This window comes from Capra hircus, chromosome 5 (genome assembly GCF_001704415.2).
Source record: "Capra hircus breed San Clemente chromosome 5, ASM170441v1, whole genome shotgun sequence".
NCBI classification, from domain to species: domain Eukaryota; kingdom Metazoa; phylum Chordata; class Mammalia; order Artiodactyla; family Bovidae; genus Capra; species Capra hircus.
In genome coordinates, this window is record NC_030812.1 from 102,695,439 (window position 1) to 102,712,994 (window position 17,556).

The 17,556-nt window shown below is 52.6% G+C and overlaps 2 protein-coding genes across 3 annotated transcripts; both read left to right on the forward strand.

Moving 5' to 3' along the window:
- ING4 (inhibitor of growth family member 4) lies at window positions 230–7,694 on the forward strand. 2 transcript variants are annotated; one of them, XM_005680954.2, is made up of 8 exons: window positions 230–301; window positions 3,480–3,551; window positions 5,252–5,418; window positions 5,600–5,714; window positions 5,881–5,986; window positions 6,199–6,346; window positions 6,609–6,670; window positions 6,767–7,694. In XM_005680954.2, exons 1-8 carry the CDS (start codon window positions 265–267, stop codon window positions 6,804–6,806), a joined length of 747 nt encoding a protein of 248 aa, XP_005681011.1. In that variant the 5' UTR covers window positions 230–264; the 3' UTR covers window positions 6,807–7,694. The 2 variants fall into 2 exon arrangements, with proteins under 2 accessions (XP_005681011.1, XP_005681013.1); XM_005680956.2 differs by having other exon boundaries at window positions 5,600–5,705.
- Window positions 8,710–16,794, forward strand: ACRBP (acrosin binding protein). Its single transcript, XM_018049062.1, has 9 exons — window positions 8,710–9,202; window positions 9,363–9,457; window positions 9,890–10,010; window positions 11,013–11,514; window positions 11,979–12,111; window positions 14,243–14,422; window positions 14,559–14,726; window positions 15,816–15,899; window positions 16,486–16,794. The coding sequence occupies exons 1-9, from the start codon at window positions 8,710–8,712 to the stop codon at window positions 16,606–16,608; spliced, it is 1,899 nt and encodes a 632-aa protein (XP_017904551.1). The 3' UTR covers window positions 16,609–16,794.

Consider the following 17,556-nt stretch of genomic DNA (forward strand, 5'->3'; position numbering starts at 1 on the left):
AACGGAAGTTTGAGGACGCAAAATGGCGCCCTCAGCCAACGCCGCCGCCGGCTCCGCGCTCGACCGCCCCGCCAGGGACGAGTGTCTTCGCCGGCAAGAGGCGATTCGACGGGTGCTGTACTCAGACCGGAAATTGACCTCGTGAGGGCGGAAGTTACCCTTGAGGGCGGAAGGGCTCCAGGAGCGGGGTGGAGGACCGCTTCGGCGCCCGTTGCGTTCAGTCACTTCCGGGGCGGAGCGGAAGTTGCTTTGTTTTGCTTCAAGATGGCTGCGGGGATGTATTTGGAACATTATCTGGACAGTAAGAGCAGGCTGGAGGAGCGGGTCAGGGGTCACAGAAGGGTGGGGGTGGGGGTTCGGGCTGAGGAGCTCTATGGCCCTGAAGACCCGATGGTCAGAAAGTCACAATCGTGAAGGGTTGCGTGAGAGAAAATACTGGAGTGTGTGAAGAAATAGGGGGCGGGGCAGCGGGGTCGAGGCCTCGCTCTGAGGTGAGGAAGAGGGAGGAGTTGCGCGGCTGGGCTGGGGGACGGCTCTTGAAGTGCTGGTAGGCATAGCCGAGAAGATATTTGCTGCCCCTGTCTTCAGGGTCTCCGGCCTCAGGATAATCTTTTTCTTAAAGTCGTTCTGAATCGGTTATTTTAGTATGTCATCCACTGCCATTGGAGCAGCGACAAAGATCTGCTCGCGATTCTCCGCCCAGTTCTTTCGAAGATGCATTTTCTCATGGGGATAGGGGGTTACGAGTGACCACTGTCAGATGATGGACTGGAAGGCTTCTCCTCTTGGAGTAAAGACCCAATTCCCATCAGATGGAAATTTGGTGTTCTGTTTATGCCATTTGTGTGACCCCCTTCACAGAGCCTGTCACCCTATTCTCTTACCTTTGCCTTAGCGTTGGGAGTCATTCATTCGTTTATTGAGGTCCTGCTGTGGGTCAGACATAATGGCAGGTACTGGGGGTATACAAGAATGAATACCACACGGACCTTCTCCTCAAGGTGCTCATAGACTAGTAGGACACAGATTCTAATAAATAATTATAAAAATGTGGCAAATAACAGAAATACATTAAACAGACAGTTGGTAACACTGGAGAAAGAGAGACTAGTTTACCTGGAGGTGTAGGTAAAGCTTTACAGAGGATGTACCGAATCTTGAAGGTTGAGTGTTTATTTGCCGGTGTAGAGAGGCAGAGGGGATTGAAGGTTGGGGGAAGCATCAGCAAAGGTGTTCTGATGGGTTTGTGGCAAGATCAGGGAAAGATGAGGCCAGAGTGTTTGATGTATAGGACTCTGAGGTGAAAGAGTGGAAAATGACACTGGAGAATGTAGCTGAGGCTGGGTTGTGCATGGTCTTTAAAGCCAGACTAAGAAGCTTGCACTCTAAATAGTGAGGAACCAACGGATTTTCTAAATGGAGTGATTTTTTTTTAAATAAAGGAAAGTAATTGATGTCTGGTAAATTGGAGCATGATGACCCTGGTAATACAAGATTAATTAGTAATAACAGTTCTAGTCAGAGATGAGGACCTGACCTCAACAGAGTATTTAGGAGGTAAATATAACCGAATTGACTGACTGAGTGGTTGAGAGAGGAGGAGGAATCTAAGGTGACTTCTTGATTTCCTGTTTGGGAAGTGAGGTAGACATATATCATCAAGAAGATAGGAAATTCAGAAGTCTGTAAGAGTAAATGAGATGGAGATCATTCAGAGAAAGTATGAGAAAATAATAGGATTAACTTAAGTGTAAGCTCAAGAAAATAGTGACATTTAAGGGACAGGCTAAGGGAATGTCAGTGATGAAATTACTTGAAAGTGTGTGAGGAGATTTGGAATCATAATAGAAAGTTACACATAGGCAAGAAGATGGTGAGAATACTGCAAACATTTTTTTTAGGATGGAACTAGTAATTAGATTATTTGATTTGGTAACTCAGTGGTGACTTAATCTTAGTAAACTGATGGTGGACCCGAGTCTATAGGTTAAAGCATTGGATGCATTTTAAAAGTTTCAAAGTGGAGTCATGGAAAGAGAATTTTTTTTTATGAGAGAAATGTATTCATGCCTTTATATTCAATTATTTATTGAGGATCCTCTGTATGCATGTCATAGTTCTGAACACTAGGGAAATAGGAGAGAAGAAGACAGACATATCTAACCCTTCTGGAGAGCTGGGGAGACATACCGTATAACTAATTATATAATTACTTATTTAATTACATTGGATAAGTGCCCCCAGAGTATCTGCCCTGCCAAAGGGCAGCCATAGAATAGCATGACAGCATAACCCAGGGCACTTGGAGTCCGGGGCAGTCAGGGTTGAGCTGAACTTTGAAGAATGAACAGAAGTTCAGTAGGCCAAGAGGGATGGTAGAAGTGGGGTGAAAGAGACGGGGCAGGGCGTCCTGGGCAGAGAGAGCAGTGTGCGGAAAGCCAAGTGTCTGGAAGAGCACCGGAAACTTCAAGGCACTCAAAGAAGGCCAGTGTGACAGAGCAGAGCGTGCACAGACGGGGACTGACCTGAGTTAGGTCTGGTGTGCAGCACGGGCCAGAAAGTGCAGAGTAGGACTTGGGAATATTGCAGTGGAAGTGACTGGAGGTTTATAAACGGGAGAGTGACTTGATCAGATTTGCATTTTAAAAAAGAATATTCTGGCTACTGTTTGGAGAGCAGATTGGAAGTGTGTGTGTGATCAGTGGAGGGTACCAAGAGGGTATTTGTAAGTTGAGGGCAAAAAGACCTTTTTGTAAAAAAAAAAAAAAAAGTATTTATTTGGCTGTGCCAGGTCTTAGTTGCAGCATGTGGGATCTTTGATTGCAGCATGTGGTATCTAGTTCCCTGAGCAGGGATTGAACCCGAGCCCCCTGCATTAGGAGCATGAAGTCTTAGCCACTGTACCAGCAGGGAACTCCCAAGGGCATGGAGAGGGAAGGGCTGATTTGTAAAGTTACTGAAGAGGGGAGGGTGGGAAAGCTGTGCAGAGATGGGGAGCTCGCTGTGGAGACCGGTGGACATGGCTCCTCCTGAGAAAGGAATGATGAGTGCTGTCACAGATAGTCTAATGGTTTGAAGGAGGGATAACCAAGTGCTCTTTGGACCTATTTTTTAAAAGCAGCTCGTGTGTGTGTGTGTGTGTGTGTGTGTGTGTGTGTTAGTTGCCTGACTCTCTGCAGGGTTTATGCGTGTGTGTGTGTTAGTCACTCAGTCGTGTCTGACTCTTTACAACCCCATGGACTGTAGCCTGCCAGGCTCCTCTGTCCATGAAGTTCTCCAGGCAAGAATCCTGCCATTCTCTTCTACAGGGGATCTTCCCGACCCGGGAATTGAACCCGGGCATCCCACATTCCAGAGGATGTGGGATACCAGGGGTTGTGTCTCAGATTCTTTACCATCTGAGCCACCAGGGAAGCCCCCCAAAGCAGCCATAGGGCTTAGGAAGTGCAGGGAGTCTTAGTTTCTCCTCTTCTCCCCAGGTATTGAAAACCTGCCCTTTGAACTGCAGAGAAACTTCCAGCTCATGAGGGACCTGGACCAAAGAACAGAGGGTATGTGCAGAGTAAGGAGCCCGGTGCCGAGTGAGTGTGTGTGATCGTCTCCCCTCCTGTTTGGTGTTACCATATCACCTGGTCTGATCTAGATTGCTTTGTCTTCTCTTTCACTCTCTTGCAATTCTTAAAAGGAGAGTAATGATGACCTGTGTTTCTGTGTCAGCTTTTTCATAACTCGTGGAGTATTGTAACAATGCCACAAGAATTTAGAGATGCTGTGCTCTTTATATCTCCCTCAGGAAAAGTGAGAAAACCAGTCAATCCTGGAATCATTTCTGTTCTCCATGTTCGATATGTTTGTAGGAAGACTAACTAGAATGCTTCTACTCCACTGGGCTGTTAACATTATTGTCACAAAATTCAGTGTGGCTTTAGACTACAGTTCACATTGTACACAGCAGCTTTGCTGCATGAGGAGATGTTAGAAAGAAAGGGGAAAAAAAAAAAGGAAAAGCAGCAATTAACATCAGAATCTCTACACTATATTCTTCAACCTTACAGAAGCATTAGGTGCCATCTGTGGCCGTCCTTGGACATTGATTAAGTTTGGCTGCATTGAGACATTTACTTGGAGCCTGAGGCTACACTGCGGTGGGCAAGTTTGTCTCTCATAGTCGAAAATCTCTGTTGGTGCTATCGACCATGCTTGCTGAAGGATATGTAGGTGTATCCTTATGTATCCCTGCCCAGGGGTGTTAGAATGCCTAAAGCTGTGATTTGAGTTACTCTGGGTCAGTTTGCTCATGGACAAATGAATATTATCTAAGATCCTGGACACAGGCCCCTGAGAACTCCCTGCTGAATGCCAGCCACCAGCTCCTTGCTTTGTAATATAGTTCTGGCTCTTGAGTTCATGCACAGAAAGACCCACTGGGAGATGACTGAACCACATACACGTTTTTCCAACTTCCTTCAAGGGCCTGGAATAAAGCAGAGCATAAACCTAGTATGCTCACACGTCCTCACTGTGGTTACTTGTTGCTAAACCGTGTTGGGAGTTATGCTTTTGTCTCCATCCACATTTTCTCTGAGTGCTGTAATATTAGGCAGTAGGCATCTATGGTCTCGGTGTTTGGGGGCATCACCAGCCTTCTCCTAGTAAAATGTTTGGAGCAATAGCTAAAATGAACACACAGGAGAAAAAAGTGATGGAGAATATTTGCAAGTTGCAAATGATGAACCAAACAGGGTGGACAGTAAGCAGAAGAACTGTTCCATTAGTGAACTCGGGCCTAATTTTCAATACTGAGATGTAGATGTACAGACCCTGGAAGTCAAGAGCAGCAGCAGATGACTCAGCCTGGTCTGCAGCTCTCAGAGCTATCGCAGAATGTTTCTGAGATGAGAAATCAGATGGCTTTTGAGACAGAAGCAGCAAGCCGTGCAAAGAAGCATCTTCAGACATTGACAGAAATGTTCTTCATATTAGTGCAGCATGCAGAGAATCCTTCCTTGTGTTTCCATAAGTCCAGTTTCAACTATGCTAGCAACATCTCCAGCAACCAAAGGTGCCTTCACAACACATGTTGTGGCCATGTTGCATCGCTTGAGTATGTGGCACAGTACCTAGGAATGTTGAGTGTGTTTTAATTCAAAGGTTGTGATGGTCAGTGCAAAAGGTCCAAGGAGCAAGAGGAAGAAGTATGTTTAATCTTGCCACTCGGGGGCCATTGTGACCAGCCCTGTCTCTGTTGTAGACCTGAAGGCTGAAATTGACAAGTTGGCCAGTGAATATATGAGTAGCGCCCGCAGCCGGAGCTCTGAGGAAAAATTGGCCCTTCTGAGACAGATCCAGGAAGCCTATGGCAAGTGCAAGGAGTTTGGTGATGACAAGGTGCAGCTTGCCATGCAGACCTATGAGATGGTATGGCCCTACCCATGGCTCCCCACTACCTCCCGTCTATTCCTCGGGGTCCTCCACCCCTCCTTTAGCGTGCTGGGATCTGTTTGGGGTCTGGGAGATACATGGATTCTGCCTTAGCCTGTTTGCTTTTACTGGAACCAGCCTGGCAGCTCTTCCTTCTCCTTCCTTCCTTCCCACCCAGGTGGACAAACACATTCGGCGACTGGACACAGACCTGGCCCGCTTTGAGGCTGATCTGAAGGAGAAGCAGATTGAGTCAAGTGACTATGACAGCTCTTCCAGCAAAGGCAAAAAGAGTGAGGAGGGGGGTGGGCCATGAGAGTTGGAGCGAAGATTCCAAGAGGGCAGCCAGCCCATCCCTCAGCTCCAAGGGAGGACCCCCACGTTGGAGGAGAGGAGGGGTCCTTAACCCATCTTTCTGTCCCTCTGCCTTCTGGCTGCCCCTCCCCTCTTCCCTGGAAGGTCGGACTCAAAAGGAGAAGAAAGCTGCCCGTGCTCGTTCCAAAGGGAAAAACTCCGACGAAGAAGCCCCCAAGGCCGCCCAGAAGAAGTTAAAACTTGTGCGCACGTGAGTGAGTCAGGGAGCACCCTGCCAAGTGACAGGCTCCTCTTTGCCCCCGCCCCGCCCCTCGCCCCCTTCTCTATCACTCTGGTATCTGCTGGATACAGAGGGGAAGCCACAGACCACTAGCCTCACAGGGATCTCCTCGTGCCACTCTGAGCGTCAAGCTGTAGCGTCCCTTCCTGCAGGTGATACTCTCTCTCCCTCTTGGCACGCAGAAGCCCTGAGTATGGGATGCCCTCAGTGACCTTTGGCAGTGTCCACCCCTCTGATGTGTTGGATATGCCTGTGGATCCCAACGAACCCACCTATTGCCTTTGTCACCAGGTCTCCTACGGGGAGATGATTGGCTGTGACAACCCTGACGTAAGAACCGGTTTGCCTCAGGGCGGGGGGCTCTGGGGGACAGGAAGGGAGTTGGGTACCAGAAGAGGGTAAGGGCTGAAGAGTGGGACCTCAGGACAGGAGGAAGGGAGTTGGAGGTGGTTGGCCTTGGACCCTTCAAGAATCCTCCCACAGGATGGAATAAGGGAATGCTCCTGAGGACTCTCAGGTGGGGGGGTTCTTTTCTTTCCTTGGCCCCACCCTGCTCCCTGCCCTCTGCTCCTCCACCGTCTTCCTTTTCCAGTGCTCCATTGAGTGGTTCCACTTTGCCTGTGTGGGGCTGACCACCAAGCCTCGGGGGAAATGGTGAGTGAGCGCTGTGGTCGGAGCTGGACTACCCTGAGCTGAGTGACAGAGGGCATCCTCCCCTTCGCTCACCACCTCCCCCACCTTCCTTTGTAGGTTTTGCCCACGCTGCTCCCAAGAACGAAAAAAGAAATAGACAAGGGCCTTGGATTCCAACACAGTTTCTTCCACATCCCCTGACCTGGCTAGTGGGGAGTGGGATGCCTGGCTGGGCCGGGGGTCAGGGAGAGGTGGGTGGCACACGTTGTCATCTCCTCTCCTCCCCTCCCCACTTCCGGTGCTGAGGCTGCACCCAGACCCTGGTCCAGGGGTTCTGCGGCCGCTAACGGTATGTGCTCTCATTCAGCCCGCCCCCTTCAGAGGGAAGTGGTCTTGCCCACTGTCCTTTTGCCTCCACGCCGAGGTTGGTGCTGTGTTTTTGAGGGATGGTCCTCTTTTCTCCCGTTGCTTTGTATTTAAGGACTGGGGCAGTAGCATGGGGCCCTCCTCCAGCTTCCTGATTCCCTCCCCTCGTTTTGGGGGGGGGCCATGCGTGATAAATTTCCTTCATTCTCTCCATGCTTTTTCCAGTGGGGGGCTCCTCCAGGTCCTCTGGGCCACGGCCCTGGCTGAAGGGTCACCCCTTCCTCTGTGCCGAGAGGATTTGTCCAGCCTTGTGAGTGGGAGGGGCAGGGCAGAGTGTCAGTATCTCACTTGTAAAGGAATCGAGTTGGTGAATAAAAGCTGTACGTGTTGGCCTGCTGTGTTTATTGTAGAGACACTATTTTAGCACATGTGCTCAGCATAGTTTGCATCCTCTGAGTTGGCTAAATGGCAGGAGGATGTCATGCTGAAAGTAGGACCAGACATGGAACCTGAAGTAGTACCGCTGCCCCAGGACCCACCACCTCTCAGCATGGGAAGGACAGAGCTGGCTGGAACTGGGCCTCAGACAGGGGGTTTCCAAAACCTTCAAGATGTGCATCTTTTCCCTATATCTTTCATTTAATTTCCAATAAATGTGTACTTGTGTTTTATACATGAACTGTTATACTAAGTATTAGCCTGACTTATTTGAAACACAAAGAAAAAACTTATCACCAATGAATTGTCTATGCCCACCTGGAACCACTTCCATAGATTAAGCCCTCCTTATGCAGGGTCTCCTCACCAGAACCCCCATCTTACTCCCTGCTCTGGCTCACTTACCTGGAGCTATCCTCTGTAGTTCCTACCCTCCAGGCCCCAACTTTGTGTTGCATGTTCCATCTCTGCCCCAGTCCTCACATGGGATTTGTTCAGTCAGTCACTCATGTCCGATTCTTTGCCACCCCATGGACTGCAGCACACCAGGCTTCCGTGTCCTTCACCATCTCCCAGAGCTTCCTCAAACTCGTGCCCATTGAGTTGATGATGCCATCCAACCATCTCATCCTCTGTCGCCCCCTTCTCCTCCTGCCCTCAATCCTTCCCAGCATCAGGATCTTTTCCGGTGAGCTGGCTCTTTGAATCAGTTGGCCAAAGTATTGGAGCTTCAGCATCAGTCCTTCCAATGAATATTCAGGACTGATTTCCTTTAGGACTGACTGGTTTGATCTTGCAGTCCAAGAGACTCTTAAGAGTTTTCCAACACCACAGTTTGAGAGCATCAATTCCTCAGTGCTCAGTCTTCTTTATGGTCCAACTCTCACATTCCCATGTGACTACTGGAAGGCCAGATTGTAAAGTAGGGAGAAAAAGTGTCCAGTGTGCGGGGCCAGCATGGACATGGGATACGTAATAAGGTAAAGAACAGACGGGAGCTACGCCATCCAGCTCCGGCCAGAGTCCGAGATCACTCCTGCCGTCCTTGTCCTCGAGCTGGGATGTGACACACGGGGACCCGCCCCCACCTTTCGGCCGAGTGCAGCCTCGCATCAGTTTCCCCGCCCCCACTTTGTGACGTCGGCTGGTCTCGCCCCCCCTACCCCCCGCGGCCCCGCCCTCTCGCCTATCTGCTCGCCCTGGCTTGGCCGGTTAGAGGCGCTCGGTCCTGGGAACGCGGGCGACCGTCTGGGGCCATGAGGCATCTCGCCGCAGGGTCCTTTCTCTCACTCCTGAGGGGTGAGCGCGCCTCCGCCCCCGGAGCTCTCCACAGTCTCCGAGCCGCCTTCCCCTGGGGATGCCTGCAGCCTCTCCCCATAGCCCCTCCCCGCCGCGCCAGCACCCCTGCACACTCACCCCAGCTTGGCGGCCAGGCGCTCAGTCCCCGAGTGCACGCCCCGCTCTCGGGGTGGGTGTTCCCGGCCGGCGGGTGCGGAGAGGGGTCCATCGTGGTCTGTCCCCGACCCGCAGTGCTGCTCCTGCCTCTGGCACCGGCCCCAGCCCAGGACTCCGCCTCGACCTCCACGCCGGGCAGCCCCCTGTCCCCCACGGAGTATGAGCGCTTCTTCGCACTGCTGACCCCTACCTGGAAGGCGGAGACCACCTGCAGGCTCCGTGCCACCCACGGCTGCCGGAACCCCACCCTCGTCCAGCTAGACCAGTATGAAAACCACGGCCTGGTGCCGGACGGTGAGGGCCAGCCCTGTGCTCCTTCGACCCAGGGCAAGGGGACAGGTGGTCCTGGGCCCTGAGCCCGGGTGCCCCGCTCTCCGGACCCCAGGAGCCCATCGCACCCTCCCTCCAGGAGGGATTACACCCCTGTGTTCACCTGTGCCCCACCCTTCCCTAGGCGCAGTCTGCTCCGACCTCCCTTACGCCTCCTGGTTTGAGTCCTTCTGCCAGTTCACCCAGTACCGTTGTTCCAACCATGTCTACTACGCCAAGGTGAGGTCAAGACAGAGCTTGAACCTGGTGTCACCAAGGAAGGGCTCCAGGCCATCCTTAGGTCCTCCCTCTCAGTCACTGGCTGGCCGACACTCGCCCAGTGTCTCACCTTGGGCATTCAGACTCTGAACAATCCCCTTATTGCCAGAAAAGTAAGGGAGAGAGATGGGAGGAGGCAGAGAGAAGCCCTTGTTCCTCCCAACAGAGATGTCATTCCAGTCAAATGTAAAAGCCTGCAGGCAGGAATGTGGGCCAGCAGGGCGTCTGATTTTGCAGGGGACCCTGTCTCAGATCTAGAGGATTCGACTCAGGGCCATGTCCCCTGATTTCCTCCCAGGAACTGTGAGAGAGGAGACCTGGGGACAGAGGATAAGGTGGAGTGGAAATGTGCCCTTTGTGAAAGGCTTTCCCACTCTGCTTCTCGCCTTGCAGAGGGTCCGGTGCTCCCAGCCAGTCTCCATCCTCTCACCCAACACACTCAAGGAGGTGGATAGTTCACCCGAAGTGCTGCCACCCACCACGGCTACCTCCCCCATGTCCTCCCGCATCACAGGTGAGACCCTGCCAGCCTCTCATCCCAGAGTCCCCAAACCCAGGGCTTAAGGCATCAACAGGAGGGAACTAAGGAGGTGAGCTGCTGGAAGTAGCCTTGGGCAAATGTTTGCATAAGGGGAAAGCCTACTTTTTTGAATACAAGTTAGGGATTTCCTGTATCAGGGTGTTTTCTGACATTACATCTATTTCTACCCTGAACTGATTTTTCCTTGCTCCCCAAAACGCTATTGCATTGAGAAGTCCTCTGGCACATTTCTCAGCTCACATCTTCACTCCAAAAAGGATTGGTTGCTAGGTATTCAAAATACTTGGTGCTTGCTAAGTGAGAGGGACAAAAGGTGGTATTTGAAGTGGGTTAGGAAAGAGGATCTTTTGTGAGGGAGGTGGGAAGGGGACCTGTAACACTGCCACCACCGTCACCATAGTACTATTGTTTTGATATTTGTATTCTTGCCTGTGTTTTTTATGATTGGTTGTGTGAATAACTTTCCTCTGCCTTTGTGTTTATGTGTGTGTGTGTTTATGTGTGTGTGTGCTTATGTGTGTTTGTGCTTATGTGTGTGTGTGCTTATGTGTGTGTGCTTATGTGTTTGTGAGTGTGTTTGTGTGTGCTTATATGTTTATGTGTGTGCTTATGTGTTTATGTGTGCTTGTGTGTTTGTGTATGCGTGTGTGTGTGTGCGTTTTGTATGTGCTTATGTGTTTGTGTGTATTTATGTGTGTCTGTGTGCTTTTGTGTTCATGTGTGTGCTTATGTGTTTATGTGTATGTGTGCTTATGTGTTTATGTGTGTGTGTTTATGTGTGTCTGTGTGCTTATGTGTTTGTGTGTCGGTTTGTGCGTGCTTATGTGTTTGTGTGTTTTGAGTGTGCTTATGTGTTTCTGTGTGTGTTTGTGTGCGTTTATGTGTTTGTGTGTGTCCCTCTGCAAAGACGGAATGCCAGAAGCCTGACTATTCCTTTCCCTTCTCTCTCTTGGTCCCTCGCAAACCCTGTTGCAGCCACCGAACGACAGGTCTTCCAGCCCTGGCCTGAGCGGCTGAACAGCAATGTGGAGGAGCTGCTCCAGTCCTCCTTGTCCTTGGGCGGCCAGGAGCAAGGGCAGGAGCACAAACAGCAGCAGGGGCAGGAGCACAAGCAGGAGCAGGGGCAGGAGCACAAGCAGGAGGAAGGGCAGGAGCAAGAGGAGCAGGAGGAGGAGCAGGAGGAGGAGAAGCAGGAGGAGAAGCAGGAGGAGAAGCAGGAGGAGAAGCAGGAGGAAGGCCAGGGCACAGAGGAGGCTCTGGATTCAGCGTCTAGGCTACAGGCAGACCCAGAGCCCAAGTTTCGGTCTGAACTTGTGTCCTCCAACCCTTTCTCCTTCACTCCCCGGGTGCGGGAAGTGGAGTCTACTCCCATGTTGATGGAGAACCTCCAGGAGCTTATCCGGTCGGCGCAGGAGATGGATGAAATGAATGACATGTATGACGGGGAGACCATCTGGAGATCCCAGAGCCCTGGCAGGTACTGGACGTTCTGTCTCCTCCACCTGCCCCACCCTTCCTTCTGCCTTTGGGGATGAGAGGCCCACTTGGCCAGCCTTGGCCTCAGACCCACCCAGATCTGCTTGGGCTTTGGGTACACCCAGTGGCTGCCCGCCTCACCTCCTCCGTGGCTTAAGCAGTGTCCTAGATGCCCATCTCTACCTGGCATGGGGTGAGCCCTGAAGCTAGAGCTACCAGACTTGGATTCTGGGTTTCTCTCTGCCTCTGATGAGCACTGCAAATTTCATTTCCCCTTTCTGGGTCTCAGTTCCTCATCTGTAAAAGGAGGCAGTTGATCTGGAGGCCTGTAAGGCCACCTCCAGCATGCTGAATGCATGTGACTAAGACTGGATGGTAAGGGCAGGGGGGAGCGAGTGGGCATGGCTGTCTGCCCTGGCCCTCTGGCCCATCCCCTGCAGTGGTGCCATTTTGGTCTTTTTGCAGCCTGCTACAGCTGCCCCATGTGGAGGCCTTGCTGACCCTGTGCTACTCGATTGTGGAGAACACCTGCGTCATAACCCCGACAGCCAAGGCCTGGCAGTACTTGGAAAATGAGATCCTTGGTTTTGGGATATCGGTATGCCCACCGAGCTGTTCACTGGCTCCAAGTTCATGGGCCTAGGGAGTACAGGATGGGCGGGGCCACAGAAAGCCTGAGAAACTCTCCAAGTGAGAACCCCTTCTTGGAAAGACATTTCCAGCTCCCTTAAAAGGAGGGAGGCTCAAGACAGAGTCTGGAATCCATTCCTGGCCAGAATTCCTTCTGTGGCTCAGTTGCTAAGCTTGAGTCATGTCCAGAGCCAGTTCACCAACCGCAGGATGTGGCTGTACCTTAGATGCAGCTCGTCTTCCGGGAGGGGTCCTAGAACCCGTTCCAGGGCTCTGTAGAGAGATCCCAATCTCGATATGTCCTCAGAACCCAGCAAATTATATTTCCAAGAAGTGTAGGACTTTCTAAAAGCACAAGTTAGCAAATGTGTGCTAAGAGCTGGCATGCCATGCATGCATCTGTCTATTCAACAGATATTGCTAGGTATTTGAGACACTAGCAGTTCTGTCCTAGGTAATTTAGTGACGAGTGCAACAAGATCCAATCCTCTGTCCTCCTGGAGTCCACTGGGAGAGAGAGACAAAACGGAGACCAGCGTGACAGGGATTGACGCATGACGGATAAGTCCAAAGTTCAGAGAGCAGATGGCGAGCACAGAAGTCATGCTGGGGCAGGACTGGACAATGCCTCTTAGAGGAACTGATGTTTAAACTGACACCTGGAGATAAAAGAAGTTAACCAGGCAGAAGAAGGGTTTGGTAGAAGGTTCCTGCTACAGAGACTAGTTCGTGCAAAGGCTCAGAGGCAAGAGAGAAGAAATTCCACGAGGGACCAAGAATGAGCACACTGTTACTCTTCCTCCTGCTTGCAGGGAGCTGAGATTGAGTAGCATTATACAAAAGTAGTGTGGGTTGGTAGGTGATGGAAAGAGAGTTATTTTTTGGTGGAGATGGACTGCGCTTAGGAAGTTCAGGACTAATGGAGAGCTCACTGGATTTTAGGGCTTGGCTGAAAGAACAGTAAGGAGCCCATTTTACCTGGAAACAGAATCAAAGAAGCCATGATGTGAATAATCCCGAATGGCAGTCCGAAGCAGCTGTATTTCATTTGGTAGGAAAGGGGAATTCAGTTATGATTCAGGGTTAGGGACCTGATGATGCCTCCCCCGTGAGCTGTTATGAGGAGTGAGCAAGAGATTCTGTGACTGTGATGCGCTGACGGGATGGCCTGAAGATGCTGCCGAGCGAGATCGTCCTGAGGAGACTCACTCAGGGTGGAGAGCCCCGCAGGAAGATGGGCGGCTCCACATCTAAGAAGGTCCTCCAAGAAGTTGGAGGCTCTGAACCCAGGTGCTCCAGCAGAGGACCTGGGTTTTTGAGTTGGAAGCAGCCGGACCGGTGTCCCAGGTCCATCGTGCATTCGATGTCTGTTTGAGCAAGTGACTCAGGCTTGGGGAGCCTCAGTTTCCTGGCAGGCAAATGGAGCCATGCTTAGTAGCTATTCTATTCCTAGGAAGACCAAATAAGATGAAGGCATTTATCAGCCATGGCGCGCAGCACTGTGCCAGCTCTTTGTAAATATTAGCATTATCATTAGCAGAGAGGAAGGGAGGACTGTGAGCCTTTTTCAGTTAGGCAAAGTTAGACATCTGTCAGGCACTTGGCCATGGGGATTCAAAGCTCAGGAAAGAGATCAGAACGGATGATAGAGGCTTGGGTGTCACCTGCAGGAAGATGAAGATTGTTTGTGAGGAAATAAACCATCCTCAGAGAAGGCAATGGCAACCCACTCCAGTACTCTTGCCGGGAAGGTCCCATGGATGGAGGAGCCTGGTAGGCTGCAGTCCATGGGATCGCTAGGAGTCGGACACGACTTCACTTTCACTTTCATGCATTGGAAAAGGAAATGGCAACCCACTCCAGTATTCTTGCCTGGAGAATCCCGGGGACGGGAGAGCCAGGTGGGCTGCTGTCAATGGGTCGCACAGAGTTGGATACGACTGAAGCGACTTAGCAGTAGCAGAGGAGGGGGAAGAAATAGGACCTTGGGGAGGGGGTTTGGGAAAAGCCAGAGGAGCTTCTGGAAAAGGCTTAATGAGGGGACATTCTGTGGGGGCGTGGGACTTCAGCCTCAGGCCCTCAGCCACACCCCTCTGCAGGTCTGTGACAGCCTGGGGCGGCGACACGTAGCCGCGTGTACCCTCTGTGACTTCTGCTCGCTGAAGCTGGAGCAGTGCCACTCGGAGGCCAACCTGCAGCGACAGCAGTGCGACAGCTCCCACAAAACACCCTTTGTCAGCCCCCTGCTTGCCTCCCAGAGCATGACCATCGGCACCCAGGTACTGACCCAGCCAGGTGGGTTGCAGTGGTGGTGGTGGGGGTGGGGGTGGGGTAGGGCTTCAGGCAGGGCCGGACAACCGGGAGCTGGAGGGGGTGAGCAGGGTGCCCACTTCTCTCCTGTGCCCCGTGCTACAGATAGGGAGCCGGAAATCGGGCCGCTTTTACGGGCTGGACTTGTACGGCGGGCTGCGCATGGACTTCTGGTGTGCCCGGCTGGCCACTAAGGGCTGCGAAGACAACCGAGTGGCTAGCTGGCTCCAGACTGAGTTCCTGAGCTTCCAGGATGGAGACTTCCCCACCAGGGTCAGTCCCACCCCCCTCACCACGCTTCTTCCTGGTCCCTCGCTCTGGGGAACCCTAGGATGTAGGGCGGGGGGAGTCTTGGGGCCCTGGCTTCTGAGAGCCGCTCCTCACTGAGCCTCCTGCCTCTTTCCAGCAGACTCCCCTCTCCACTCCTCAACACCCTCCCCGCTACCTCTGCCACCTCCGCCTCCCTTGGGCCCCCAGGAGACCAGGATTGTGTTTAGCAAAGGACTAGCAATCCGGGAGGCCAGAGGGTACAGGACTTGGGGGCACAAAACAGGTCTGGTCCCAGCTCTGCCAGTTATCCTCGGTGGTTGGGGGTGGGAGGCCTCATTTCTAAGACAAACTTCTGGGTGATGCCTGAAGTGCCGCTGACGGTGATCCAGTGCTTCCCTGCCTTAGTCTGTAGGCTCCTTCCCGAATCTTCCAGTGCTTTCCCTCTCAATGGGATCAGCTTTACCCCTTCCCGCAAAGTCACCTCCCCTGTGGGTCAACCTGTTGTAGCTAAGAGCTAGCACTGCCCCCCTCACCCCCGGCCCCCGCCCGCCTTCTGTGTGGTTTAACAGAAAAAAATCAAGACCAGGACAAGTGGAGGCTACTTAAGAAAGGGCTTTTAGCTGAGTAGAAGGGCCTCCTCCTAGCTCTCCTCCCTGAGCCCCTAGATCTGGACGGGCCCTTAGACCATTTCAGCTGTTCCCCTGGGGTTATGGGTGGGGTGGTGAGGGCCACAGAGGAAAGTGGCTCCACCCAGGGTCACACATTAGAAATACTTCCGCCTCTTCCGTCCTAAGCCGTCCCCAGGAGGTTCCCTGAGATGAGACTGCCACTTAGGACCCTGCCACTATCTGGAGCCTTGGTACTCACTTCCCCGGTCCTCTCCTCAGCTGCTTTCGCAGCTTGCTGACCAGCAAAGCAGCCCCTTCCTAGTTTCAGCTCCCAGCTTCTTCCCAGACACTGAGGGTGACACTGAAGGGGATACCCTGGTGCAGAGGGTCTGGTTCTCTGCCCTGGTTTCTGCCGTGGGGGGCGCTCTGAAGGGCTCTGAGGCTTCTGAAGTCTTCCACCTCCCATCCCCCACTCCTGCCTTAGATCTGTGACACGGAATATGTGCAGTACCCCAACTACTGCGCCTTCAAAAGCCAGCAGTGTATGATGAGAAACAGGGACCGGAAGGTGAGCCCCTCCCGCTGCTCCCCCCCCCCCATCAACCCTTCCATGGGTCACTGCACGCTGACCTGTTCTGGCCACCTTTCCACCTCCCCCGCGCACCTGAGCCGTGGCATCCATCTGAGCATGGGGGTGGGGGTGTGAAGAGCAGGTGTGTCTCCCGGAGCTCTGTCCCTACTCCTCCAGCCTTGAGGTGAGCAGCTCTCCCAGGGCCCCAGGCCAAGAGTTCCAGGATGGGGGTGGAAAGGGGAGGCTGCCATCAGAAGCCCTGGGGACACACTGGGAGGGAAGAACCCCCAGCCAGGTTGGTCAGAGAGGTCTAGGTGTCAGTCCTACCTCCTGCTCTTACTCACTGAGTCGTCTGAGCCAAGTCACTTCCTCTCCAGCCCCGGGCTCCTCATTTCTAAAAGGAGGGGTTTGGGCTGTGTGGTGTGTCTGGCTGCTTTTTTAAAAAGCCACATCTGAGCTTCCGGCTTCTCTGACTTTTCCTGCACTCCCTGCAACCACGCCCGCCCCCGCCCCCGCCCCCGCCCCTGGGGTCTGGACTTCTGACACCTCTGGCTTCTGGCTCTCCTACTTGGACCTTGCACAGGTGTCCCGCATGAGATGTCTGCAGAATGAGACGTACACTGTCCTGACTCCGGACAAGAGCGAGGACCTCGTGCTTCGATGGAGCCAGGAGTTTAGCACCTTGACTCTTGGCCAAGCTGGATGAGCTGGACTCTGTCCTCTCCCCACCCGCTACACCTTCCCACACTGTCTATTGCTTTCAGACCCTAGGTTGTCTCTTACTTGGCCCGAATCATGTGTCCTTTGGGTTGGGGCACCGGTCCCAGAGAGGTCAGTGATGGGAACTCTGCCCACCTTAAAGGATGTCTGTACATAAAATGTTTCTTTTTAACTTGTGTGGCCTGGTTTGGTTGTGATCCCCTCCTGGGCCTGCCCACCCCCTGCCCCCAGGGAGTCAGTCCTCCAACCCCTGGCACTTATGGAGCCATCTGTCAGCAAGGGAGCCCTGGGGGTGGTTCTCAGGGAAGCAATCCTGTGCCAGGAGAAGACTGAGAAGTCAGAAGAAGTCATGGCCCGTGTCTTGGGGACCGTGTGGGCCACGAGGGCATGTGTGTCTCCATTTCTGAAGCTCTGATCCCATGATCTCAGATGTGAGCGTAGGACTGTCCCTCTGGAGGGTCATCTGAATGAGACTATGTCCAGGGGGGGCCAGCCCCAGGCAGTACGGCAGAATTTGCCATTTATAGGAGGGAGGAGGCAACTGGGCTGGAAGCCCTTGCTCTGACATCCAGTCATGGGCCCAATGGTCCAAATGTGGGGGAGCCACGTCATGACAGCTTGCATGGAGATGTGACTCCAGCATCAGCCTTTAATAACATGGGATCAGGACTTAGCAGGTGGTCGAGTAGTTAAGACTCCATGCTTCCAATGTAGGGGGGCGCAGGTTTGATCCCTGGTCGGAGAAACGAGATCCCACATGCCATGTGGCCAAAAAAAAGGAAAAAGAAAATTTCTTGAACTGAATAAAAATGAAAACACAACATATCAACTTTTTAAAAAAGTTTTAAAAACTAACATGGGGGACTTCCCTCGCTGTTCAGTGATTAAGACTTTGCCTTCCAGTGGCATGGGGTATGGATTTGAGCCCTGTTCA

What these genes read in the sequence shown, in the direction of transcription:
- ING4 (XM_005680954.2), top strand. Translation starts at nt 265, where the DNA reads ATGGCTGCGGGGATGTATTTGGAACATTATCTGGACA. An exon ending in CCTGGACCAAAGAACAGAGG is followed by an intron (nt 3,552 to 5,251) that starts GTATGTGCAGAG and finishes TCTCTGTTGTAG; the next exon opens with ACCTGAAGGCTGAAATTGAC. An exon ending in TTCCAGCAAAGGCAAAAAGA is followed by an intron (nt 5,715 to 5,880) that starts GTGAGGAGGGGG and finishes CTTCCCTGGAAG; the next exon opens with GTCGGACTCAAAAGGAGAAG.
- ACRBP (XM_018049062.1), top strand. Translation starts at nt 8,710, where the DNA reads ATGAGGCATCTCGCCGCAGGGTCCTTTCTCTCACTCCTGAGGGGTGAG. An exon ending in GCATGACCATCGGCACCCAG is followed by an intron (nt 14,423 to 14,558) that starts GTACTGACCCAG and finishes CCCGTGCTACAG; the next exon opens with ATAGGGAGCCGGAAATCGGG. An exon ending in TGAGAAACAGGGACCGGAAG is followed by an intron (nt 15,900 to 16,485) that starts GTGAGCCCCTCC and finishes GACCTTGCACAG; the next exon opens with GTGTCCCGCATGAGATGTCT.